At 46.9% G+C, this 26,336-nt stretch overlaps 1 protein-coding gene across 1 annotated transcript in view; it reads left to right on the top strand.

Moving 5' to 3' along the window:
• Positions 1 to 19,971, top strand: part of RAB4A (RAB4A, member RAS oncogene family) — a 36,052-nt gene extending 16,081 nt beyond the window's left edge. Inside the window, exons 2-8 of the mRNA XM_081039042.1 lie at positions 580 to 660; positions 2,158 to 2,272; positions 6,803 to 6,865; positions 8,238 to 8,392; positions 9,649 to 9,744; positions 13,175 to 13,310; positions 18,275 to 19,971. Coding sequence (XP_080895168.1) covers positions 580 to 660; positions 2,158 to 2,272; positions 6,803 to 6,865; positions 8,238 to 8,392; positions 9,649 to 9,744; positions 13,175 to 13,290 — 626 coding nt within the window. The 3' untranslated portion in view covers positions 13,291 to 13,310; positions 18,275 to 19,971. The remainder of the gene's footprint in view (positions 1 to 579; positions 661 to 2,157; positions 2,273 to 6,802; positions 6,866 to 8,237; positions 8,393 to 9,648; positions 9,745 to 13,174; positions 13,311 to 18,274) is intronic.
• Positions 19,972 to 26,336: the final 6,365 nt, after the last annotated feature.

Raw genomic sequence — 26,336 nt, 5'->3', positions numbered from 1 at the left:
AAATATATTAATTCTTCTGTGTAAAGTAGCAATGAAGAGCTCTCTCGACACTGAATGAGACAAATTTCACACCTGGAATACTGACCCAAACTTGGCTTAAGTTACTTCTTGCCACAAGTTACAGATGAGGAAATAGAAACAAGACCACAAAAATCTTCAAATGAGGAAACTTATACCTCTTTTAAAAAACAAGGCAGTGGACTTCTCAAAGCCTGTAAGTCTAACAGGTTGTTTTTTCTGTACAGAAAACACTTGAAATTTCTAGACTGTTTTTGCTTATTTCTTTGAATAGTGGCTAGCAAAGGGACAATTTTTATTTATTACAAGAGTCATTTTCAAACTTCCAACAAAAAAGGAAATTGTCCCAAGAGCATGGTTTAAAAAAACACTGAATTAGCATATTGGTTAAGTATCCAGCATGTGAAAAGGTAAGTCAACATGTTTTCACAAAGTATTGTTACTTTGTTTTCTGTTATATTAATAACTAAGATTTCATGAAATCTTACAAGCGTAGTCTAAGAATGGATGTATATAGCTTCTGTTTTCGAGTTGTTTTCATAGTCTCTCTTTGTTTTTCAGATTTTTTGTTTAAGTTCCTGGTTATTGGAAATGCAGGCACTGGCAAATCTTGCTTACTCCATCAGTTTATTGAAAAAAAATGTAAGTGGCACCAAATGGTCACTGTGTCATGTGTGTCTCCTTTGAAGACTGCTCTCTTGCTCAGCTTTGTTTACAGCAAAACTTCTGAATATTTTTCAGGAAAAAAGTCATTTTAAAAATATTTGAAAATAGTATTAAAAGTTTGTTATTAAACTTTTAGTAACATGACTGAGTTTCTATTAAGTTAACCTTTCAGTGTTACAATTGTTCATTGTTCAGTATATATTTAATTGGACTGAACATTATCCAGGTACTAAAACACAGTATGATTGTGTGGAGACAGCACAGTGGATGGCCCCAAAAGCCCCGGTCAGACGTTTTAGATAAACTAAGAGCATTTGGTTGTCAGTAGCCTTGTATTACAGTTAAAGCAGTTGTTGTCATCAATTTTATTTTGTTGGTAAAGAAACAGGTGTAGATAAGTTGGTGTCTGTTCTTGGGATGGTCACCAAGTAATTGGTTAGGCTCACAGAGCTCATCTTTTGCCATTGACTTCTGCTGTTCTGGTAAGGGAGGTTGAATGTTTTATTTCAACCTCTTGTTAAAGGCTGTAGGTTTGCAAGGCCCTTTAAACTGCTTTTGTAATGATGGAAACAATTATGGACAGTGACTTGTCTATTTAGTGGCAGTCAGGTGAAGGCACAAAAACCTTTTACTGCCCACATCCCCAGGAAACAGTAAACACAGTGTCATGTAGCATCCCTGATTTCTAGTACAATTAAATTTTGTCTTGCAGTTATAAATATATGCTAGTCAGTGGACTATAGAGCTGTGATGGTTTGTAGTCCTTTCATCATCACAGAAATGTTCTCTTCTAGACAGCTTATTGCAGGTGGGTTTAGCAAAGTACTTGCTTTGCCTGACTCCCTGCACATTCCAGTAGTGTTGATTTCTGTAACAAATCCATTCCACATTATTGCCACATAGTACTAACATTCATGAAAACTCAGCAGCTATTACATGCAGTTTTGTTTTGGGGATTTGCTTATTTTGTTTACTCTTTCCCTCTTTTTCCCTTACTCTTGGGGGCCATGAAATTTCTTTTTTGAACTTTTCCTTCCCTTTTATTTCTTTAGAGTAGCCACTGAACTAGCTGAAACTGTCCCTACCTCATTACTAACCGAGTTGCAGAGCGGTCCCTGGGCAGGGAGCCCTTGAGGACGGTGCTGCGTATTTTCTGCAGCCCATTTGTAGGTGGGTGCCTTGACCGTGGGCAGTGGACATGGCTCTTGTGGCATGGTCACCTCCACGCTTAGGCTGCAAAATGTCTGGTCTATGTTAGGAGTTTTCAGAAAAAGCTGTGTTGTGTGTCTGAGGGCAGGGACCGTGCGTGTTCTGTCTAGATGGGAGCGCTCGTCATCTGCTGGCGGAGAAAAGAGCACTGAAGGAAGTGCCGTTGCCGTGGATCAACGCTTGAGCTTCGTGTTGCTTGTTCACATCTGAGGCCAGTTTCCTTCATGTTCTAAAATTAAATGTCTTGTTCTTTTTCTTTTTCAGTCAAAGATGACTCAAATCATACAATAGGAGTGGAATTTGGTTCCAAGATAATAAATGTTGGTGGTAAATATGTGAAGTTACAGATTTGGGACACAGCAGGCCAAGAACGATTCAGGTAGCTTTTCTCTAACTTAATAAAAACCTTGGAAAACTAGATTTGAAATAATCACTTATATTTTCTTAATATATATAGCCCCCCCACCACGTCTCACAGATTGTAGAACCCCACCTCTGCAGGATTTAAGACCAGCTGAAAGTCCATTTCTGTCCCTGCAGCCCCCTTTACTAACGACTGCACGGAAGTCTGCAGTGCGCGATGCTCGCGATTTGGGCTGAGTTACTAGTGGAGTCGGTGAGCACGTCAGGACGCGGCGTGCGCATGCCGCCTGCCCTTTCATCCAGGGCCCAGCGAGAGCACAAACAAGTTCTCTGTATTTCACGTTAAAAAAAGAATTTTTAAGGGGTGTTGTGTTGTGTTACATGAACTAGAATATATTCCATGAAACATTCTCTCCTCCACACTTTGCTTACACAACAGTCATAATTGATGCTCAAATGGTGACCCCGTCATTGCCAATAGGGTCATTGCCAATAGGGGCCTATGTTCATGACGCAAAGATGGTTAATATTTTAGTTACACTTTTTGAACACATACACGAAGTCAAAACAGAACAGCTACTCAGTTTCAAAATTTGGTTAAATACACTTCCCCCACAAGCATTTCACTTAATTAAAGTCAGATATATATTATGGTTTAAATGCTCAATAACTTGGCTTCAAAAACACTGTAACCATTTTTAGTCACGATCATTCTTCTGAAAGCACTGATTACACATGGTGGGTTCAATTCATACTTTTATGTCTTCTCACCCCAAAACCCCACTGAAATGACTGTAACATAACTTTAAAAAAAAAGGGAAAGTGCTTAACTGTGATTAAGAGATTTCAAAAAAACAGGTTAAAGACAGCAGTGGGCAGACGGCACAGCGACTGACTAAAGCAGAGAAGGCTACATCTTATGCGCTTGTAACAGGAAGGCCAGTGAACAGGAAGCCGATTCCTGCTGCTCAGCCCCAGGAAAGGTCAGAGTTTGGAGGCATCAGGCCCGCAGGGGACAGGGCTAGTGCTCCTACTGTGCACATGCAGGGCTGTCAGGCCCACAGGGCAGGGACCCTGCGAGGTTGGAGAGCGAGACCTAGTGAAGGTCGGGGCACTAACCTCCTTCCCACACCTCTCCCAAATTTTTGGTGGCCAAGTGTGTATGTCTCACGGGTGTGTGCGTCTCACTGGTGTGTATTTGTCAGGAAGGAGAAGCGTTCCTTCTCTACAGAAAGTGAGTAGCTCGAGGAGAAAAGCCTGACGTACTGACCTTTGGGTTTCCCCAGTGAAACGGCCCAGCCTCTGTGGAGCCATCTGTATTACAGGGCGGCCTCCAGCCCACACATAAAGAGCTGCTTTTAGGAGACTTGTTTACAAGTATTCCTTGCTCTTGAGTATAAAGGACCATCAGGCATTTGAAGAACATTTCTAAAATAAAAGAACCCAAAATAAAGAAAATAGAAGTGTTCCAGGAATAGACAAAACCACTAAAACTCCCATATCCTCAGAAATAAGAGCAGAGATTGTATTCAAGTAATAAGAACAAAATTATATTTTAAAAAGAACAGTCAAAATTATATATTAAATAGAGTTGTGATCTTCTAGCAAGTTAAACAAGAAATTTGAGATGAAAAGAGGAGAGACAACATAAAGAATCGTACAGAATTTATCCAGGAGTTCTGATGCCTGACTAATGAAAGAGCAGAAGAAATGATCAAAGTAAACTTTCCACTGAAGGAAGGAACGAGTCCCAGATGTGTTAGCCTACCTTACGCCAAGTACAAACAAGTGAACGGGAAAGGACCCAGCCAGATCATGTCATGTGGAATTTCAGAGCACAAGGATGAAGTGAAGATACAGAAAGACTCCAAGAGGGAAAACAGCCACATACAAAGGGTTGGAAATGGGAGTTGTGCTGGACCTTTCTACAGGAGTGTTTGGGAGCTAGAAGAGACTGATCTGTTGCCTTCCAAACAGTATGAAAAATTCTTTCCCAACCTAAAATTGTAAACCTAACTGAGCTATCTATCAGTTATGTGAGATTAAGATCAGAATACCTTCAGATATGCACAAAGGGGGGGGGTTATCTTTCACAGATTCTTTCTTAGAAACTTCAGGAGGTTATACTTTACCAACACACGGGAGTAAACCCAGAAAGAGGAAGATGAAGTCAGCCTGATAGGACGCATCCTGGGGGAGCAACAGGAAGTGTCACGTGGTGTCACCTGCGAAGGCAGAGGTCTGAGGAAAAGAGTGGGGGTGGAGGGCATGAGCTGAAGACCCCCTGATCAAAGCAGGAAGGCAAAAAGCTCTAAAATTAGTAATTCAGTTTCCTGAGCATTTCATAGAAATATGGAAGGAAAACCAGGATGAAACTAAGATTCATCCAAGTAAAAGAAAAAAAAAAAAAAAAGATTCATCCAAGTAAGGGTTTTTCTGTATTGTGTTTGTTCCTCCAGAGCCCAGGGTATTGTCTAGCACACAGGTGTTCAACAGGTACTCTCTTAAGGAGCGTACCTTGAGGTGCAGGGTTCTCAGGAAGGAGCGGGGCAGCAGACACTGCTGGTGCATTTCCAGCCTTTTAGCAATATTTTTCTTTAAAACTGTGCATGTATTTGTTTTAAATGACTTGAAAAAAATTTATATCTTAAAAAAGTATGCTTCAATTTGTATGCTTGAATAATTTATTTAAGAAGCCATGTGTCAAAATAGAGTGTAAAATAAATAAAGAAATAGATGTTGATGTGTTTCATCTTGAGAAGAACTCTCAGATACTGCTTTCTCTAGAAACTAGGTGCCTGCTGGAGCTAAAACATTGCCTCTTAATGTATGTGGAAGAGGCCTCCCTCACCCCCTTCTGCAAGAGGCCGTCTGCGGAAGCCTAACAACCAGGTCCTGTCTGCCATTTCTCAAAGCAATCTCAGACCTGCCTTTGGAGTTTGAAAGCTAAAAAGTAAATTTAAAAAGAGCCGCCCTTTTCACAATATTAAAGTAATAATGAGCAGTTCTGTTTGTGTTTTGTAAGTTCCACCATTTATCCCCTAAAGATGGGCGCTGTTCATTTCTGTGATGCCTGTTTTCTGACAGCAGTGTGGCTTTTCCATGTCAGTTCTCCAATTCTCCACACCTCTGTGTCCAACAATTCAATTCAGTCTGACACTACCTGGGGTCAGCACTGAACCGGCAGACGAAGGGTTCAGTCCCACAAAACTGCCCCCACGTCAGACCACAAATGGGGTGCCCAGCAAACCGCAAAATCAGGGCTTTCCATGACCTGCCCCGCAGGCTTCATAACTCATTGGAACAACTCACAGGTTAGGAAAGCCCTGTATTCACTGTTAACCAGTGTTTTCATAAAGGATGCACTCCAGGGGCAGCCGAAGGGCAGAGGTGCAGACAAGGTGTGGTCTGGGGCCCCCTCCTAGCACCTCGTGTGCTGCCCAGCAGTCGGGGGTGCGGAAGGAGTCCAGAGGCCCACGGCGGACCCCATGTGCAGCCCTGAGCGCGGCAGGCCTTGGAGGCTTGAAGGGGGAGTCCGGTTGCTCTGAAGGATGGACTGAGGGGCGTGCACGGCACAGGGGACAGCAGCCACGGGCACCTGGAGGGCCTGGCAGAGGCCTGGCGGTCTGATTAGGACGGTGCTGCTGTGGTCAGCGAGCCGGGCCCGCCGTGTGCCGCGTGAAGCCGGCAGGGCGGTGTGGAGGACGCCTTCCTGCAGTGGAGCGGCGGTGCTGCGTCCCCTGCCCCTGGACGGACATGGCGGGTGCGGACCAGAGCTCTGAATGCTAAGTGCGTCGCCGGGCGGCAGGTGCAGATGCTGGGCCGTGCGGAAGGCAGGCGTCTGAGGTGAGGCTGGACCAGGGGTGGAGAGCAGGAGCAGGAGCAGGAGCAGGAGCAGGAGCAGGAGCAGGAGCAGGAGCAGGAGCAGGAGCAGGAGCAGGAGCAGGAGCAGGAGCAGGAGCAGGAGCAGGAGCAGGAGCAGGAGCAGGAGCAGGAGCAGGAGCAGGAGCAGGAGCAGGAGCAGGAGCAGGAGCAGGAGCAGGAGCAGGAGCAGGAGCAGGAGCAGGAGCAGGAGCAGGAGCAGGAGCGAGGGCGGCCCCGCCGGCACTGCGGCGCCCCTGGCGGGCGGGAGGACAGTCACCCGCCGCGGAGGACCCGTCGTCTGCGACCCGGGCTTGCAGGGAAGACAGGGGGCCCAGGACGCCGCGGGGCTGTGTTCCCGGGACGGAGATCCCTGGGCGTGAAATGACCCAGGCCGCGGCGCGCCGTTCCTCGTGGCGGCCGGGCCGCGTGGGCCCGCACGCGTGGGTTCCCACAGGTGCCGACGCTTGCGTGCAGGGCTTCGTCCGCCTTTCAGGGCAGCCGCCCGGCCCGGCCCGGCGCCCCCGCCGCCCCTCCTGCGACGCGCTTTCCGCACGCAGATGCGTACATGTCTTGGAATCACTTGTCCCTGTGCTGCGCTTGCCAGAGCAGAAATGCCCCTTTGGTGTGAGCAGGCGGGCACGGGCGGCGATGGCTTGGAAGTAAAAGCCCGTCACTCTTTCAGGTCCGTGACCAGAAGTTACTACAGAGGCGCAGCCGGGGCCCTCCTCGTCTACGACATCACCAGGTAATGCAGCCCCTGCGGTCCCGGCCGGCTCCCAGCACCTGTGGCCGCGTGTCCAGCGGCGGCATGGCTGGGCCCGGGCCGCGGGGGCCCCCGGCACTGTGTTCGCGTCCCGAGGCTTTGAGCCAGCGCCTGCCATGACTCCGTGTAAAGAAGTGTGTCTGTCAGGGTCTCCGTAGACAAGCAGCCTCATTACCTTCTTAACAGGGCGCCTTGACAGAGGCAAGCTCCACCTGCGGTAAACTGTCACACAGAGCAGACATTGACCGAAGCCGAGGGCACCTGCTGGGCTCAGCTGGCTTGGCTTCACGTCCCAGTCCCAGGTGACCAGCTGTGTGACATGCTCAGCACAGTTTCCTGGTCTGTGAATGGGGGTGATGATGATGGTGTGATACTCGTGAGGTTCCCAGCGCTTAAAGTGCTTACTCTCAGGCTCTGGGCGTGTCACAAGGACCTGAGTCCACATGTACTCCGTGTAGCCCTCACCAACACATGGCAGTTACGTTATGTTAAAAGTTCAGTTCCTTGGACTCACGCACCTGTTTCCAGGGCTCAGGAGCCACTCACGACCGGTGGCTGCTGTGCTGGACAGTGGGATTCTGGGACTGGCCTGTCCTCGCAGAGACCCCGTCAGACAGCGTTGGCCTGTGTGGGCGGCACTGCCTTAAACACCTGTCATCTAAGCCATGTCCTCTGGGGTTCCTGGGTAAGAGCGTCCCGAGAAGGTGTGTCTGCTGCTGTGACACACCCCCCATCGGTGTGACGAGGTGCCGGGGGCAGGGCCCCTTGGTCCGGCAGTGAAAGGCTGCACTTGCCCAAGTATGAAGCTGTGAGCCAGGACAGGAGTGGTCCTTGGGTGTAGGAGGACTGGGGACAGCAGGTCTTGGACTTGGTCAGGCCACCAGCTGCTGTGTGACTCCGGGCCTCGGGTTTCTCATGGAAATGGGGCCAATAAGAAAGCCCACATCAGTCTTTAGACAGAGTCAGTGTGATGAGTTCCAGGAAAACAAAGCGCCGGTTTGTTGCACAGACTTGTTAAAGGGTGGCAGGGAGCTTGGACCTTGCTTGTAGGAAGCCTCACGTACCAGGAGCTTCACAAATACTTGCCGAGTGAAGGAGCTTCTGCTTCCTTTGGCGCCTCAGAGGGCAGACAGAAAACAGCAGAACACCTCACTTGCTGGCTTAGTTTCCCGGAAACCAACCACAGCAAACGTGGGTGTGGGGTGTACTGGGGTGTGCAGGTTACCTGAGTTACCTGAAAGGTGCTGGCATGACCCTGATGTGTGGAAGGCAGTGTGAGTAGGTGTGGATGACCAGAAAGAGTTGCCGGTTTTATAAAATACATGTATCGTTTTCACAATCTTCTGTCACGCAGCCGAGAAACCTACAATGCGCTTACTAATTGGTTAACAGATGCCCGGATGCTAGCCAGCCAGAGCATTGTCATTGTCCTGTGTGGGAACAAAAGGGATCTGGATGCAGACCGGGAAGTCACTTTCTTAGAAGCCTCCAGATTTGCGCAAGAAAATGGCAAGTGACCTTTGATCTATTACTGACTTTCAGTGACAGATGGGGTAATGACACAGTGTTTAATTTAAAACAGCTACTGGAGTTTTAAAATTAAACTATATTTCGTGCTCGCTTCGGCAGCACATATACTAAAATTAAACTATATTTAGGAAATGTAGAATGTTCCAATTGTTTACTATAAATTGAGACTTATTTAGCATATTTTCACAATATTACATTCTGCCTGCAAAAGTTACTATAATGATCAAAGTGAACGTACTAATGTTCTATGACGACTGTTCCGTCTGGGGCCTCAGTTTAAGGCGACGTTGATAACGATAATGTTTGAAGGCTCTAATCAGATAATGTCATCTTTTTATGTAATTTGAAGCTATGTAGATCTGAAAAATATTAGATTACATAGAAAGAGAAGCAGTGGAAGAAATATTGGGCCTAGCAGCTTTATCTTATGTACATTAAAGTCGTTTGGTTACAGATGCCTTTGAAACTTCTCTGAATGTCCATGTAGAATACATGAAATTGGCAAGGAAAATTAATGGTTGCTTATAGATAACAGTATGATAGGAATTCAGACATTTTAAATAACTTTAATTTCTAGAACCAATCAAGAACTAAAATATCTTAATATCGATTTTCAGTTGGACTCTAGAAGCACCAAATCATAGCCTTATAAATTGACTGGCTTTCTGCTAAGAAAATGAACATGTGAGAAAACATAAGCCATCATGCGTTTACAAATAAGCTACTTAGAAATACAGAGGCTTAGGATGTTAAAGCTCAAAAAGAATTCAGGTGTCACTTAATGCACCTCCCTGTTACAAGTGTGCTTTGTCCGCAAGGGCAAGGGCTGCCGTCTTCCTGCTGGGTAGTGGTCAGAATGACAGACTGCACTGTAATCCCCCCAAAATGGGGACATTTGTAGGTTGTATCTGGGGGGACAGAAAGCTTACTGGGAGACGGAAGTCACTGCTTTGTCTGATGTCCACGGCTGGCCACTTCCACCAGCCTGTGTCCTCACCAAGCTTTGGTGTTTGCTTTGTCTGTTCACAGGTTAAGTGCTGGCACAGGATCCTAATACTTTTCAGAAAAGGTTAGAATGCTTCTCACATTAAAAATATAGGTTGACATTCATTGATCTGCTATATACAGGAGTACATGGTTTTAAGTAACAAATTCCACTTGGCCTGCTACCCTGGGAGGTGCTGTTAGTAACCGAGTCATTTCAATGGCTCCACGCTTTGTTGCTGTCGTTTCAGAGCTGATGTTCCTGGAAACAAGTGCGCTGACGGGGGAGAACGTGGAAGAGGCCTTTGTGCAGTGTGCCAGAAAAATCCTTAACAAAATCGAATCAGGTAAGACACTCCATTAACAACCTTCCTCGGCGTAGTTCACTCTGCTCGGTAGGGTCGCATCAGTGTTGCCAAGAGTAAGTGGTCAGAGCACGCTCTGGGTACCCCCGCCACCATGGGTTTGGAGGTTTCGTCCACGTGCTGAGGGTAAAGCCAGCCCACCCCTCTCACGCTCGCTTCCGGGGTCCCACTGACTGACGAGGGTGGGCAGTCGCGGCATCCTGTCAGGTGTGCTTTCAGAGCCACGCCCTTTCTGGATCTAGCCCTTAAAGGACGAATGGGCCTGTGTCCTCTTTCTCAGCCACTCACTAACTCTGCTGGGCCAGGTTGTGTGGGGGTAAGGGAACGGCTGTGCTGCTGGGGGGCTAGGTGGTGTGGGGGCTACAGGTGCTACATGTGATGTTGGTGGTGGCAGACGGGGTACTATGGAGAATTTGTGTCGGAAATAGTAATTACAAATTGACTGGCTTTCGTAATTTGTAATAGTAAACAGACCTCAGGAGTAATCGGTTCCATTATTGTTGTATTTGTTGCTTCAGTAAAAATAAATTTAAAATAACCCTAATTTAGGCAGCTGACAAAATACTATATAGTTGTCATATATTCAAGTTCATTTTTATTTCAATATTACCAAATTATATGCGGACACTCACCTGCTAATTGACTCGTTCCAATATTTTAGTCCCTCCTCTTGGTCACATGCTGGGTACAAAAGCGAGTGAATCACAGCCCTTGCCCCATGGGACCCTTCCTGTGTGATGAGAGACAGTCAAAAGATAATTATCATACAGGGCAGTCAGTGCAATCACTGAAGAGTACACAGGATCTGGGGTCACACAGAAGGGGACCTACCCAGCCAGGGCCTGAGGTGGTGTCAGGGAAGGCTTCCAAGAGGAAGTGCTGACTGAGTTCACTCCTCAAAGCAGGAAGCGTCAGCTGGCTGAGGGTGTGAGGAGAATGTTAGGCTGCAGAGGGCGTGGGGGGGAGTTACTGGAACAGGAAGCAGCAGCAGGGCATGATGAGAGAAAAGGTAGAAGAGATGCAGCGGCCAGGCCAGTGGTCATCATCAGGGATCTGGGATTTCCCTTGTGAGTTACTGAATCTCAGCCCTGGCTGTCCCCAGAGTCACCTGGGATGCGTATAAATTAGAATCCCAGGTCCCACCTCTGGAGATGCTGGATTAATTGGGTTGAGGTATCACCTCGGCATCAACATTTCTCAAAGCTCTCTCAGTGATTCATTCTAAGGTTCATTCACAAGTGACAGCCACTGCTTTGGGGTGGGAAGCAGCGAGTGGTGTGGTCATGTTGTGACTGGAGACAAATCGTGTATGTAGGTGGCATGTCCAGTACAGATTGAAGGGAGACAAGATCAGGATACCAAGTAGGCATTTTCGAGTGATCGGAGTAAAAGATGGCTGACTGGAGCTTTAACAGGATATGGAAGTAGCAGTGAAGAGATTTAGATTGATCTGAGTAGTCTGGTAAGAGGAGGAACCAGGATAACTACCTAATGTCACCCTGGGGTGACTTGGTAAAGAGATGCCATGAAGCTGGAGGATAAGCTGGTTCAAGGGAATAAAGATGACGCTGTTTGGTGTGTGTCCCCTTTGCAGCAGAACATGGTGTTATCCAGTAAAGTCTGTAGACAATTCTGGGCTGACGGTACACTTTTGGGAGCCATCAACTTAAGAGAGCAGTTGAAACTCTAGCAGGAATGTGATCAGAGAGCAGCTGAGAGTGAGAGGGGCAGATGACCAGAAGAGGGGGGACTGCAGGGGACATGCAGGAAGTGGTGGGAGCCGTATGCAGAGAGCTTGGGAGAGTGGGTATCATATCAGCCAGCATCCAGTCAAGGACTGCTTGTTACCACGTGCAGCAGAGTCTCAGGAGCTAAGAAGCGAGGGACAAAACACCCACTGGGGTGGGCGGCGGGCAGTCATGGGTCCTCTTTGTCGGGAACAGTTCCAGTGGAATTATGAAGGTAGAAAACAGGTAGCACCTGAGGAATGAGGATGAGGTAAGGAAGCAGTGTCTGTGGAGGAGGAACTGTACAGTAGTGCACAAAGTAGTGCACAATATTCGTTTAAAGAAGCTTTGGCATGTGCAGAGTGTAAATGCCGAGGAAGAAAGGCAGAGGTGAAGGAGGGAGGGCGGGAGAGGAGACCACTGAGAGGGCATGGGTCCGGGTGCTGGAGGGACCAGCGTCAGACGGAGCGGGAGCAGGGCCACTATCCTTCCTTATCCTGTATATCATTTCCTTGGTGGGGTTTTGTTTGTTTGCTTGTTTGTTTTTGATATGAAAACCAAAAAACATATTTTACTAAACTTGGTAGAAAAACTTATTTTTAAAGACTATAACAAATAGTTATTAAAATTGACTTGGTGTTGTATATTATTAAGTTCAAATGAGGTTTACTTTAATTCCCTTGCTACTTTAGTATTGCGGCCATGGGTCAGTTCGCGGGAATTGACTCATAAAACTTTCAAGATATATTTCTTCTGAGATCATCAAAATCATAATTACATCTAGGTGAGAAACTATAAGGCTGCAAATTAGAATTCTTCAGCAGTTCTTAATTTTCGAAGTAGGCAGGGCATTCATGTGACTCACAAACTATTATTTCCTCCCCGACTGACACAAGTTAAATGCAGCTGCACGTTGCACTCACTGCCCACGGATCGTTGCAAATCAGTATGTGGAGACTCGTGTATGCACACATGCTAACGTACGCATACACCCAGAGAATGTGTGTGTGTGCGTGCACAAGATTCAATTGTGTTACTGCCATAATTTAACCAGTCTACTTTGCACATTCGGGTTGTTGCCAGTATTTTGCTGTCACAAATAATGCTGCAGTAAATAACTTCTATATATCATTTCACATGTGTGACTGTATGTGTAGGATACGTTTCCAGAATTGGAATTGCTGGGTCAAAATAGGCAGAGGCTGTCCAGCTGCTGTCAGGCTTGTAGCAATTTCTCACCCACTAGTAGTGCGTGAAGGTGCCGCTCTCACTGGGGCCCTGCCCACTGGGTAGATTAATATACTGGGGTTTTTAGCAGTCTGATAAGTGAGAAATGCTCTTTGTAGTTTAATATTAAACTGATTGACCTTTGTATACGTGATATATTCACATTAATTCCAAATTCAAAAAGTACAAGAGGGTACAGTGAGGTCAGCCTTCATCACCACCCCTCTCCTTTCCCAGCTTTCTAGAACTCCTTGCGGTCAGCCATCATTATCAGCTCTTCACGTGTCCTTTCAAAGAGACTTTCTGCCGATGTAAGCAAACATAGATGTGTGTATTTTTCCTCTTTAGGAAACATGTGGTGTATATGCATAGTGTTCTTCACTTTGCTTTTTGTACTTCATGTAGTTTGGGGACCACAGAAACATAGACCTGTTTTTAGATACTTGCTTGTACCTCAGGTGAGCTGGACCCGGAGAGAATGGGCTCGGGCATCCAGTATGGAGACGCGGCCTTGAGACAGCTGCGGTCGCCGCGTCGCGCACAGGCCCCGAGCGCCCAGGAGTGCGGTTGTTAGAAGCAACGAGGCAGTGCCAGGTAGGCCCACATCCTGGCGTCTGCGGCCCCTCCGCCCTGTGCCCTGTTCACTGCCTGAGCTCTACACCCTGAAGGAGCCATTGGCTGCTTTCTGCAGCCACGTTAGGAATAGGAGAGGTGTTGGGTAATTAAAAGTGAGATGCGCATATTCAACACGCATATTCTTCTCTAGCCCTCACAGAATATTCACCATGAGAGACCTCATTCCAGGCTGTTACACACACCTAAACAAATTTAAAAGAACACAAATCATACAGTGTCTGCTCTCTGACCACAATGGAATTAAACTAGAAATCAGTAACAGAAAGATGGCTGGCAAGCCCCCAAACACTTGGCAACTACGCAACCATTTTTAAATAACTCATGGGTCAAAAAGAAATCTTGAGAAAAATTTAAAAATATTTTGAACCAAATGAAAATCGAAACAGAACGTGTCAAAATTTGGGGGAAATACAGTGCTTAGAGGGATATTTATAGCATTGAATGCATATATTAGAAAAAAAGAAAGATCTAGATACAGTCACCTAAGAGCACACCATAGAAAACTAGAAAGAAAAGGACAAATTAAATCTCATGTAGGCAGAAGAAATGATAAGAATTAGAGTAGAAATTAGTGAAATTAAAGCTAAGAAGTCAGTAAAGAAAAATCAACAAAACCAAAGCTGGTTCTTTGAAAAACATCAATAAAATCAATAAGGCTCTAGCCAGGCTAATTAACAACAACAACAACAGAGGTGCAAGTTACGAATATCAGAAGTGAAAGAGGGAACATCACTGCAGCTCCCATAGACGGGATCATAAAGGAACGCCAGGGACAATTCGAAGGCCACTGATTTGATCACCAAGGTGAAATAGATCAATTCCTTGAAAGACGCAATTTGTCAAAACTCACAAAAAAAGAAACAGACAGTTTGAATAGGCCTATATCTATTAAAGAAATTGAACCAATAATTAATAAACTTTCAAAACAGGAAGCACCAGCCCCAGATGGGTTCACTTGTGAATTCTACCAAACATTTAAGGAAGAAATTATACCAATTTTCTACAATCTCTTTTCACAGGACAAAAGCAGATGGAACACTTCCTAACTCATTCTATGAAGCCAGCATTATCCCAATTCCAAAATCAGAAAAAGACATTACAAGAAAAGAAAATTACACACCAATCTCTCTCATGAGAGATAAACAGAGATGTACAAATCCTCAAAAACATATTAGCAAATCAAATCCAACAATGTAGTAAAGAACTGTATGCCACTACCAAGTGAGACTTCTCCCGGGTGTCAAGGCTGGTGCAACGTTCCAAAATGATCAGGCTACAGGAAAAAGGTCATGGTCAAATCAAGAGATGCAGAAAAATTATTTGACAAAGTCTTAACACCTATTCATAATGAAAATTCTCAGTAAACTAAGAATAGAGGGGAATTTCCTCAACTTGATAAATAATATCTACAAAAAAACCTACTACTAACAACATCTTTTTTTTTTTTTCTTTAAGATTTTATTGGGGGAGGGGAACAGGACTTTACTGGGGAACAGTGTGTACTTCCAGGGCTTTTCCAAGTCAAGCTGTTGTCCTTTCAATCTTAGTTGTGGAGGGTGCAGCTCAACTCCAGGTCCAGTTGCCATTGTTAGATGCAGGGGGAGGAGACCACCATCCCTTGTGGGAGTCGAGGAGTCTAACTGGCAGCCTTGTTGTTGAAAGCCCACTCTCCAACCAACTGAGCCATCTGGCCACCCGGGAACTCAGTGGCAGCTCACTGACTTCATTCTAGTTGTGGAGGGCGCAGCTCGCTGGCCCATGTGGGAATTAAACCGGCAGCCCTGTTGCCCAGAGCTTGCGCTCTAACCAGCTGAGCCATCCATCCGCCCCAAGATCATCATTCTTAATAGTGAGAAACTTGTAGCTTTCACACTAATATCAGGTTCAAGGCTCCACCCCTTTTCAACATCACACTGGAGATTCAAGCGGATGCAGTAAGACAACAGAGGGAAATAAAAGGTATAGAGACTGGGAAGGAAGAAATTAACTGTCCTTGTTCACAGACGACATGATTATCTATGAGGTCTGCCAATTTTGTTCCCAAATTTGTTGCAACGATATTGCTAACCTTTTTTGATATCAGAGGGATTATTCAATTATGAATTGGTACCAACTGGACAGTTAACCAAATTTACTATTTGCAAGTGCTAAAAAAGCTGCATGAAAAGTTAGACGACCTGAACTTTTCGCCAACAATTCATGGCTCTTGCATCACGACAATGCACCAGCTCACACGGCACTGTCTGTGAGGGAGTTTTTAGCCATTAAACAAATAACTGTATTGGAACACCCTCCCTACTCACCTGATCTGGCCCCCAGTGACTTCTTTCTTTAACCTAACGATAAAGGAAATATTGAAAGGAAGACATTTCGATGACATTCAGGACATCAAGGGTAATATGATGACAGCTCTGATGGCCATTCCAGAAAAAGAGTTCCAACATTCCAACATTTAAAGGGTAGACTAGGTGCAGGAGTCGGTGCACAGCTTCCCAAGGGGAGGACTTCGAAGGTGACCATAGTGATATTCAGGAATGAGGTGTGTAGCACTTTTTCTAGGATGAGTTCACGAACCTAATTGTCTGACCTCATGTATAGAAAACCCAAGAGATTCCATAGACTCCTATAAAATGAGTGTGTAGCACAGTTGCAGGATACAGTCACTTTTCTACATGTCAGCAATAAACAAGTGCATGTTGAAGTTAAAACAAACCAGTCACATTTTTCACATCCAAGAAATTGAAATACTTAGATACAACTAACAAAATCTCTATGAGGAAAACCAAACTGATTCTAAGGTTTATGTGGAGGCAAAAGACCCAGAATAACAAGCACGATATTGAAGGAGAAAAACAAAGTTGGCAACTGTCAGTCCCCAATTCCAGACAATATAACAGTAGTCAAGGTGAAAGGACTACAGATGATCAGAGGAACAGAACAGAGAGCTCAGAAATGCACCCGCATAAACAGTCAACTGCTCTTTGACAAAGGACCGTCAGCACAATGGAGCAAAGACAGTCTTTCCAACAAATGGTGCTGGGAGGTGGCCGGATGGCTCAGGTGGTTAGAGCACGAGCTCTCAACAACAAGGTTGCTGGTTCAATTCCCACCTGGGATGGTAGGCTGCGCCCCTCTGCAACTAAGGTTGAAAATGGCAACTGGACTTGGAACTGAGCTGCGCCCTCCACAACTTGATTGAAGGACAATGACTTGGAGCTGATGGGCCCTGGAAAAATGCACTGTTCCCTAATATTCCCCAATAAAATTTTTTTTAAAAGTATTAAAAAAGAAAATGGTGCTGGAACAGCTGGCCATTCACATGCAAAAAAAAAAAAGTGAACATAAACACAGATCTTCCACCATTCACAAAAATTCACTCAAAATGGACCATAGACCTAAGTGTAAAATGTAAAACTTGGTAAAACCCTACAGAGATGGCAGTAAGTGTATGAAAAGATGCCCAAAAGATGCCTTACATCATATGTCATCAGGGAAATGAGCAAATTAAACTACAGTGAAATACCTTACAGCACATCTACGGCTCAAAGGACGTGGTGCAGCAGGAGCCCTCAGTCATCACTGGTGGGGACGCACATGGTGCAGCTGCTTCTCACAAAACCATGCATATTTTCACCACACGATCCAGCATTTCACTGCTTGGTATTTACTCAAAAAAGTAGAAAACATGTCCACAACAAAGCTTGCATGGATGTTTACAGCAGCTCTATTCACAATCACCCAAATATGGGAGTAACCAAGATGCCCTCCAGTAGGTGATGAATAAATAACCGTGGTCCATCCAGACCGTGGAATCTTATTCATCACTAAAAAGAAATGAGCTATCGAGCCATGAAAAGATGGAGGAACCTTAAATGCATGTTACTAAGTGAAAGAAGCCAATCTGAGAAGGCTACATAATGTGTGGTTCCCAGTACGTGACATTCTGGAAAAGGCAAAACCATGGCGGCAGTAAAAAGATCAGCGGTTCCCAGAAGTTTGAGGGGAGAGAAAGGTGAATAGGTGGAGCACAGGGGATGTTTAGGGCAGTGAGACTACTGTGTTTGACAGTATAATGGTGGGTACATGTCATTATACGTTTGTCCAAACCCACAGAAGGAACACCGGGAATGACCCTCATGTCAGCTGCGGACTCTGGGTGGTTCTGTCACTGCAGGTTCATTGTTGTAACAAGCATGGCATCCGGTGGGGGTGCTGACGATGGGGGAGGCGGTCTATGACTATGTGAGGACGCGGTGAGGCACATGGGAAATCTGTATACTTTCAATTTTGCTATGAATCTAAAACTGCTCTGAAAAAATAAAGTCCTAATAATAAGAAAAATCCTAAAGCAACCAATAAAATAACACAACAAATAATTTTGGTTTAATAGCCATTCTTAAAATGGAAGAAAATTAAAAAAAACCAATCTAAATAATTCAAAGAAGGCAGAAAAAGAGTGGAAGAAGGAATAAAGAACAGATGGGAGAAATAGAAAACAAGTAGCAAAACAATAGATTAAACCCAACCTTCTGAACTTAGAAAAAAGTTAGATGTTGTGCTTGAAAGAATTTCAGCTACTGGAAATCCTTACGCTCTCATTCAGAAGAAAAAGAGGGCTGCAGTTGATGGGGTGATGGAGGTAGTCGGCCTTTGTGTGGGGAGGGGTCTGTCTGGGGGTGTTCACTGAAGGCTAAGTAGAAGGCTCATTTGTAACATTTCCAAGTGGAGATTTTAACTTCTTAACGTTTCCTCTCTTTCCCCTTTACCACCGGGAGCTTTTTAGGTGTGGTCAACATTATCTAATAGTTATACATAAGTTTAAATAAAAGTTGGAGGTATTCACTAATTCCATTTGGGACTGTAAGCTCTATTTGTACATTTATGGCTATGTGTGTTTCTAAACTGTTCTTAATGTGTTTTAGGTGTTCATACAGTGGTATTTGGGACGCAATTGTTGGAGCGTGAAGAAGTTTCTGCCACCATCTGTTTCTGCTTCACACAGGAGTAGGTCTTTGTGTGGAAAAGAAAATGATTTGCGATGTGACGCAAGCTGATGTGGCCCAGTGAAACCCATACTAAATCTGCTTCGGTGGACACCACCGTTAGCTGCGTCAACGTCTGTGAACGTTCCCTGCTCCATATTCCCCTTCATGTTTGGTTTCAATCCTGGCTCTGTGCTGCATACACCCTGCGCAGCACATCTCTACAGCACGGTACCTGACGTATGAAATGACAGAGCGTCACACTAAACGCTTCCTCTTATTGTTTTAATCACATGAGCTGAAGCCTGTTACTGTGAGGTGTGCTTCAGTCTCGCCGGTTGTATTGCACGGTTGGTGTATTTATGGTCTGATACTCAGACTCTGGCGTCGACAGCCAGTGCAGTCCTTACTTCATTCCATTTGCCACAGTCCCGAGGGGTTTACGTGACCCACACCTGAAATACCCCATCAGTAGTTACATACCGAAATAAAATCAGAAGTGGGGTTTTTCTATGAACATGACACTGTCCAGCACTTTGTTGATTTTTAGAGCATCTCCATCCAGCTCAGTTCGGGCCGTGTAACCTGCCCCGTTAGGCGCTGTGGTCAGCTCTGAGGACTCTGGACCTGTAGCCACACTCACCGGGCTGCTGACTGCGCTCAGCTGTCGGCAAACACGACAGACCTCACGGGGCTGCTGTCCGCTGCCTGTGGCAAGCTGCCCGGTCCTGCTAGAAAACACTTGGTTGCCCCACTGCTTTCCCTGGAATTCGGTATTATAGCATCACTGCCCTTTTTTAAGCCTTTTATTGTTTAGTGTTCATTTTAAGGAAACCCACTAAATCAAGTCGGTATTAAAGGACACCACTAAGAAATTTCTGTATAGCTTTTGCCAAATACTTAAATGCCTTAGTACAGTTATCAAGTCAAAATGTTTTTAATTCATGTAAGGTCTGTTGAAGTAGAATACATATTGTTCTGCAAAGACTTGTTCTAATATTTTAAAATGTCAATGCAGAATATATATATGTACATATATATGTATGTATGTATGTACATGTATGTATAAAACTTTTCTTTAAAGTTGAAATACAGCATTCTTTAAGGTTGAAGGTTCAAAAGCATTCTTCACCCTATACGTTTTCTTCCACTGGGACGGTTTAGCTGCAGATCGATTGGTAAATGTCACTACCAGTCTGTCAGAATCTGCCTCTGCTTTTGTTCTTGTTTTAATCGACAGAGCACGATGGCACCACAAACTCTTGGAAGTAACTTGGAGAAAAATGTCAGTGTGTATCGTTTTAGTTATTTTGATTTGCTTTAAAAATCCTCGTGTATTTTATTTTGAAAAGTTAGACTATGAAGCAAATTCTCAGACTGAGCTACTCCTTGGACCTCACTGGAAGAATGATTCACTCAGTGTCTCGTTCAGGACAGTTTTGTGAGCTGTTCACTTTTGAGTAGCTTTTTGCATGGGCTAGGAGCATGTCCATTCGACCACACCAGTTTATTCAAATGCAAGAATTTTTAAAATAAGATAAATGTTAACTTGGTTTATAAATGAGCTTGTTAATTAAACCATAGATACTGCATATCAATTCCACATTGTTTGACCAATAAAAGTTGCTGGAGAACCAAACCCTGGTGGTTCTTATGAAGGCCTCTAGGAAGAGTGAAGCGGGGAGACAGTTTGGTCAGCAGAGTGCTCCCAGCGCCACCAATCACTCGGATTCTCCAGACACCAGCTGGGCATCCCCCAGGTCAGCTCTGACGCCAGCCTCCTGGACACAATGATTCCAGAGGTTCAGCACTCAGGCTGCCCGACACAGATGCCAGTTGTAAATCCAAGTTGTCACCTGTGTTTCTGACCAATTGGCCATAAATCTGAGGTTCCCGTAGCTCCCACCTTGGGTTCCATTAATTTGCCAGAATGGCCACAGAAACTTACCAGTCCCAGGGAGACAGGCGGTTGCTGGAGGTCAGGAAATACTGCAGACTGCTAGAAAGTAATGTGATTGGGGAATGTGATTTTTTTCTTTTGAAGTAGCATTTGTGTTCTTTTCAATGTTTCCTTATGGAGGTTTTCAGACATACACAAGTATGGAGAAAATAACATTGTGTCAGCTTCTGCAACTGTCTACCCTGGGCAACCTCACTTTAGCTCCCTCCGCCCGTTTGTATGCTGTAGTATTCGGACACGTCCTTAGCATCTGTCATTTCACCCAAAAGTAGTTCAGTATGCATCTCTGACTGTGTGTTTTACATTTATACATTTATATAATCATTACATTTACATAGTGATTGGGAACTTCTGAACAGACGTTGTTACACACCCAAGAATGGCTATGTTGCTTCTTACCCTGCAATTGTATAGTTGGCTCTCTGGCGTGTGTTGGAAAGGAAATGCTCCTCTGCTACACAGTCCTGTGGGAGGTGACTTGCCAGCGTGTGCTGGTGGCACCAGTGTTGTTCCTTAGCCCAGGGGACAGTCATGCTTCGGCAGGGACACCAGGGTAGCAAGGCTGCCCCGGTTACGTGTTCTGAGTGTCATCCCCGCTGCAGTGACAGGCACACCTGGTTTAGTTCACCTCAGCGTGTCTGTGTCCCATGGTGAGGAGTGCGGTGAGCGCTGACTGGCCAGGCACCGCTGGGCCCGTGTGAGAATTGCTGGGCCCGTGTGACATGCGCTGGGCCCCTGTGACATGCGCTGGGCCCCTGTGACATGCGCTGGGCCCCTGTGACATGCGCTGGGCCCGTGTGAGATGCGCTGGGCCCGTGTGACATGCGCTGGGCCCCTGTGACATGCGCTGGGCCCCTGTGACATGCGCTGGGCCCGTGTGACATGCGCTGGGCCCCTGTGACATGCGCTGGGCCCTCGTGAGCAGTAACCTCAGAGTGCGCCCTCTGCTGGGGGACTCTGTCCTCACCTCGTGGGGGCCAAAGGAAAAACAGGCCTGGCTCGCACAGCTGCTTTCTCTAACTTCTTGATGTCATGTGCAAATTTATTTTAAAGGAAACTAACATTAAGGAAACAAACTTGCCAAATTTCTCAGTATTTTACCTTCCAAAATGCTATGGAAATAATTATGGTCACTAAATATTTAAGGACCTACTAACTATGGATGAGAGTACAATGTCGATTTCTGTGTGGGGGTGGGAGCCCTGAAATCACTGTACATTTAGTGGGAATTCTGTCATCTGCTTAGTTCTGCGTTATTCTTTTTTCCCGCCATCACTGCATTGGTTTCTGGGGCTGCAAATGCATGATGCCACAGGGCCTCATACTGTGCCTGATTCTCAGGGAAGGTGGAGCTCTGTGTTTGTCTGAACACCCCTTCCTTTCTCATCGCTTCGGTGTCCTTGCATGTCCCTGTGTCCCCTTGCCTGTGACACGTTGCTGGCTCTGTCGGACGCTTCTCGCACGTCCTTCCGCCATCTGCTGTCCAGCCTCTCCTTTGGTATTGATCGCACCGACCCATACAGCGTCCTCATTGTCTTCTCTGTGGGGCCAAGACCTCCCTAGGACAAGGCTCCCGTGTGCCCAGTGCCTGGCACACAGGAAGGACTCCAGATGGCACGGTCGGTTGTGTTCCTCTTTCTAACATACCTGGATATCCAGCCCAACCGTTGCAAGATCCCTTTTTGCAAAATCCCCGAAAGGTGCCATATGGTCCTTCTAAGTCCCTTCCTTTCTGGAAGGGACTTTCATAACTCCTGGAGCCCTTTTCTAGGTGACGTCACCAAGATGGGGAAATAACAGACCCCAGCCCACCCTCCAACCCACAAAGACAACAGTAAGACAGCTCTCCAGAAACAAAAACATCTGGGAGACCTCTTAAGAAGCTTCAGCAGAGCCTGAAACAGAAAACCTGAGAAGAACCACACGGAAAGGGAGGGACAAACAGCCCTGTTGTGCTGGCATCGTCCCCTCCCCAGACCAGCACTGCTCAGCACCAGGGTGGAGCTCCGGCCAGAAAGTCCCACTCACTGGGAAAGGGGTGAGGAACCAGCTTCCCCAGCCCTTGGGCACCACACAAGACCTGCTTGTTTCAACCCACCCAGAGACCAGCAAAGCTGACTAGAGAGGTGGCCAGAGCTGTCAGCTCAGCCACCAAGGGGAGTGGCCATGCTCCCAGTGACCTCTGCAGAGGACCTGGCTTTTTTCACCATGGATCCTCCCATTGCAGGTGCCAGCACCCGAGTCCCCGCGCCTGCCCCCGCCAGAGTGCTGGGTGTGCCCGGGCAGCCTGCCGGGCCTCTAGCTCCCTGACGCCCCAGCGGCCGCCCTACAGCAATGTGCACACGTGTGGCGCCCGTCCAGCTGTGCGCTTGCAGGCTGCCCGCCTGGCTTGTCACGACCGATGCTGCAGGCATGGGCATGCACACTGGCAGCCAGGCCCCCGTGGCCTCGTCCAGTCACTGGCCAGCACCACAGGGCGCACTCGTGCCCCCTCCCGGCTGTGCACCTGCACGCCCCAGGCTGGTCCCTGTCAACAACCTGTACTGCTTGCACGGCCCTTGGGGACTCTACAGACGTGGCGAGAGCACCAGCAGCCAGGACCCCTGTCGCTTCCGTGGGCCCCCAACTGGTCCAGGCGCTTGCTGGCTTTGTCCCCCACCACTACATGGTGTGTCTGCAACCAGTGCTTCCGGCCACTGCTGTTGTCCTGGCCCCTAGCCACTGGACACGAGGACCCCCACCGCCCTTGCCGCCAATGCAGCCCCCCAGTAGTGCTTGCCAGGAACTACACAGTTGATGGCTGTGGACCTTGGTGGCCTGAGCCAATGAAACATCATGCATCCCCCAACCTGGGCCACCACGTGCCCATGCCCTTGGCACCCTGTACTAGTCCTGGGGTCTCAAGCATGTCCCAGCGTGGCCCCACCCATTGGAGGGGGTCGCTCCTCACCAGAGTCAGTCCATGAAGACGGGAAGAGGTGACTGCTTGTTCATGCAGGCGCCTGTTGAAGGCTCCAGGGGCCACAGACAGTCGGGGAGCCAGGACACCTCCAGGGACGCAGCAAACGTCTAGGAACTCACCCCAAAGCAATGGAGATCCAGGAAGTGCTGACAAAGAATTCAAGACAATTGTTCCAAAGACGCTCAGAGACTTACAAGAGAACACGAACAAATTTTGGAGCTGAAGAACACAGTGACTGAACTGAAGGCTTCACTAGAGACCTTCCACGGCAGAGTGCGCCGAGCAGGAGAAAGCCAGTTACTTAGACGCCATTGAAATTGTCCAGCCGGAGAAGCAAAAAGGGATAAGACTGAAAAGGAAGCGAGCCTGTGGGACTTACCGGGACAAAGCTCGCATCTTGGGAGACCCAGCGGAGAAGAGGGAGAGAAAGGGGCAGAAAGCTTCTTGAAAGAAATAATGGCTGGGAACTTCCCACGCCTGGGGAGACACAGACATTCAAGTTCATGAAGCTAACAGGCCCCCCATGATTTCAATCCCAAACTATCTTCTCCAAGACACATCATAATAAAATTGTCTAAAGTCCTGCTTCTTTTCTGAATGCCCCCTCCCATACAGTTACCAAATCGTCTTATTTCACATTCTAGGGTTAACAGCGTTGGTGTTTAGGCGACAGGCTGTGTTGTTTGCATTAGTGTTCCTTGGGATTACCTCTGTGCTCCTGGCTGGCCTCTCGGTGCCTCGCAGCACCAGCACCACCGTGCTCTGCGTCCTCACTGGTCTGTCCCCATCAAAATGAGGCTCAGACCCGAGTCTGAGGAGCACCTGGGGACAGCTGCCCATCAGCCGCACTGTCAGGCCCGGGCGCGCCCAGCTCTGCAGGCTCTGAGGGGCGTACAGGCCTGCGGCTGAGTGTTAGCACCTCAGCTCCTTGCGTTACACATTCTGTTACAGCGGACAAGTCCCCATGCGGGAGTAGAAGCCAGGGCTATTCAGAGAACTTGAAAGCCTGGTACCTGCTGCCTTTGTGAAGCAGCAGGAGATGGACAGCAAGGGAGGGTTTTCCCACCTACCTTTCAGGTTAGACGATTTCACCTGAAGCTCTTAAGTTGCGTGTTCTGTTTAGGGTGTTTATACATGTTTTTACCTGATTTTTTTTATTTATGCACTTGGAGAGATGCAGTTGCTGGACACTCCCATAGTAGTTCAGTGTCTCTGATCAGAGCTTGGCACTCAATGCCCACTTCTCTTTTCTTTAAAAATCAGCTTATTGGAGAAATTGCTAGAGAGTTTTTAGGTTAACAAGCTCCTCATTTTTAATAGTCAACTGAAATGTCTTTAATCATCAGAACTTGAAGGAGCATAGCATTTTTTTACAACTTAAAGGTGTTCTCACATTTTACACCTGCCTTAAACTTCAACACAATCTTTGGCAGTGGTACAGAGCAGCTGTTAGGCCCATCCCACAACCGAGGGCCGAGGCGCAGAGGCTGGGGCTGGCCGCCCCGGACGGGGACAGTGGCCCTGGGTGTGGCCCGTGTCACCACACAGCACAGTGGGCAAAACACTGGGATTCCTTTGGGCTGGAATGGTCTTATCCTCAAAATTTACTTTGTAAATTTCAAATACACATTTACGGGAATTTTAAGAACCATAAACAGTTCTCATTTTAACTTATAAGAGTATTTTCCCTTTTTAAAATACCTTTAATGTTTAATCGTTAGAGGTGGGGAATAAGTTGATTTAATCACCATGAGACTATGTTGTTGTTTTTTTAAAAAAATGTTTGCAAGTTTGATAACTTGCTTTTTTTTTGTCCCTGCCTTCAGTAAATTGAAAACAAATCAAAAGTGCATGACTGTCATGCAGGGGCTAATGCAGGGTCTCTGGTCCCACTCCCCACACTCGAACACAGGACATGGTGAGGCCAAAAAGAAACACCCACGGAGCCACAGATAGGGGAGTCACACCACTATATTCTCGCTGGTGGCTGGGTTGGAGACACAAGAAGCAGGAGCCACACTATCCGCAACCTGCCGTCCACTTCTCTGCCAACCAACCTCACTTGCTAGCTGCAATCCGCACTGCTAACTGCAATCCGCTCTTGCCAGCTCAGCCACCATCTTCTTGCTAGCCCCCCATCTTCTGCTAGCGTAGCCACGGCAGTTATATTAGTGGCCAATGGCTTACTGGTTACAACTGACAGCCAAGTAGCCACAGCTGATGACCATCCAATCACAGTTGATGGCCATTTACTACCTGAGCCAGGACCTTTCCACGTGAGGCCGAGAGCCTGGAAACTGCACTCCTGGCTCTGTCCCTACAATGGCGGTAATTGCATACTGACTGGTTTTCAAAATGCTTTCCTGTCCTTGACTTTTAAAGCTGTCAGGGCTGAAGTTGCTTCTGAGTTAAGTTTCTCTGAACAGGCAAGAACGATGCCGCTGTGCCCCCTTTGTGGGAGCCTGTTCTAAGCCTCAGGGTTGAGTCCGCGGCCCTCGCCTGCACATTTAATGTACTTACTGTGGCAACGTTCCTGTGCTGTCTGCCAATAAGCTACCCAACCACGCTGGCCCTTGCTGGTCCTGTTTCTCATCTCTAGTCACTTAACTTGGTCCTTGAGCCAGAGCAGAAGAAAAAATTTCATTACTTACTCAGGGCTTTTTACTTAATCTGTAACTATCAAGCTATTCCACTATGACCATCCTCTTCTCCTCATATCTCCAGGCATAATTTTGACTTTAAATGCTACCCTGTTGCTTAGAATTTGAACAAGTGTCATTACATTTTGGGACCCACACCTGGTGGCCAAGTCTGGTGTTTGTAGGGATCTTCTGATGAGATGTCAGGTCTGTCCCATCCGTGGGAGACATTGCACAGCAGAGTACTCAGCTTGGCGTGAAGTAAAAGTCTAGTTCGATGGACGCGGTTGTAGAAAGCGCGGCAGGCAAGCACGAAGTGTTAGTTGGGACAAGGGCCCTGAGGTTGAGTGGGGTGTGGCCCCTGCCTGAGGAGAGGGCCCCAGCAGGTGAGGGGGCTCTTGGCGGGAAGCAGCATGTGGTCCCGACTCCCCGGGGTCCGTG

Source organism: Rhinolophus hipposideros, assembly GCF_964194185.1.
Source record: "Rhinolophus hipposideros genome assembly, chromosome: 26".
Classification (NCBI taxonomy): domain Eukaryota; kingdom Metazoa; phylum Chordata; class Mammalia; order Chiroptera; family Rhinolophidae; genus Rhinolophus; species Rhinolophus hipposideros.
This window is presented reverse-complemented; position numbering and strand designations above follow the sequence as displayed.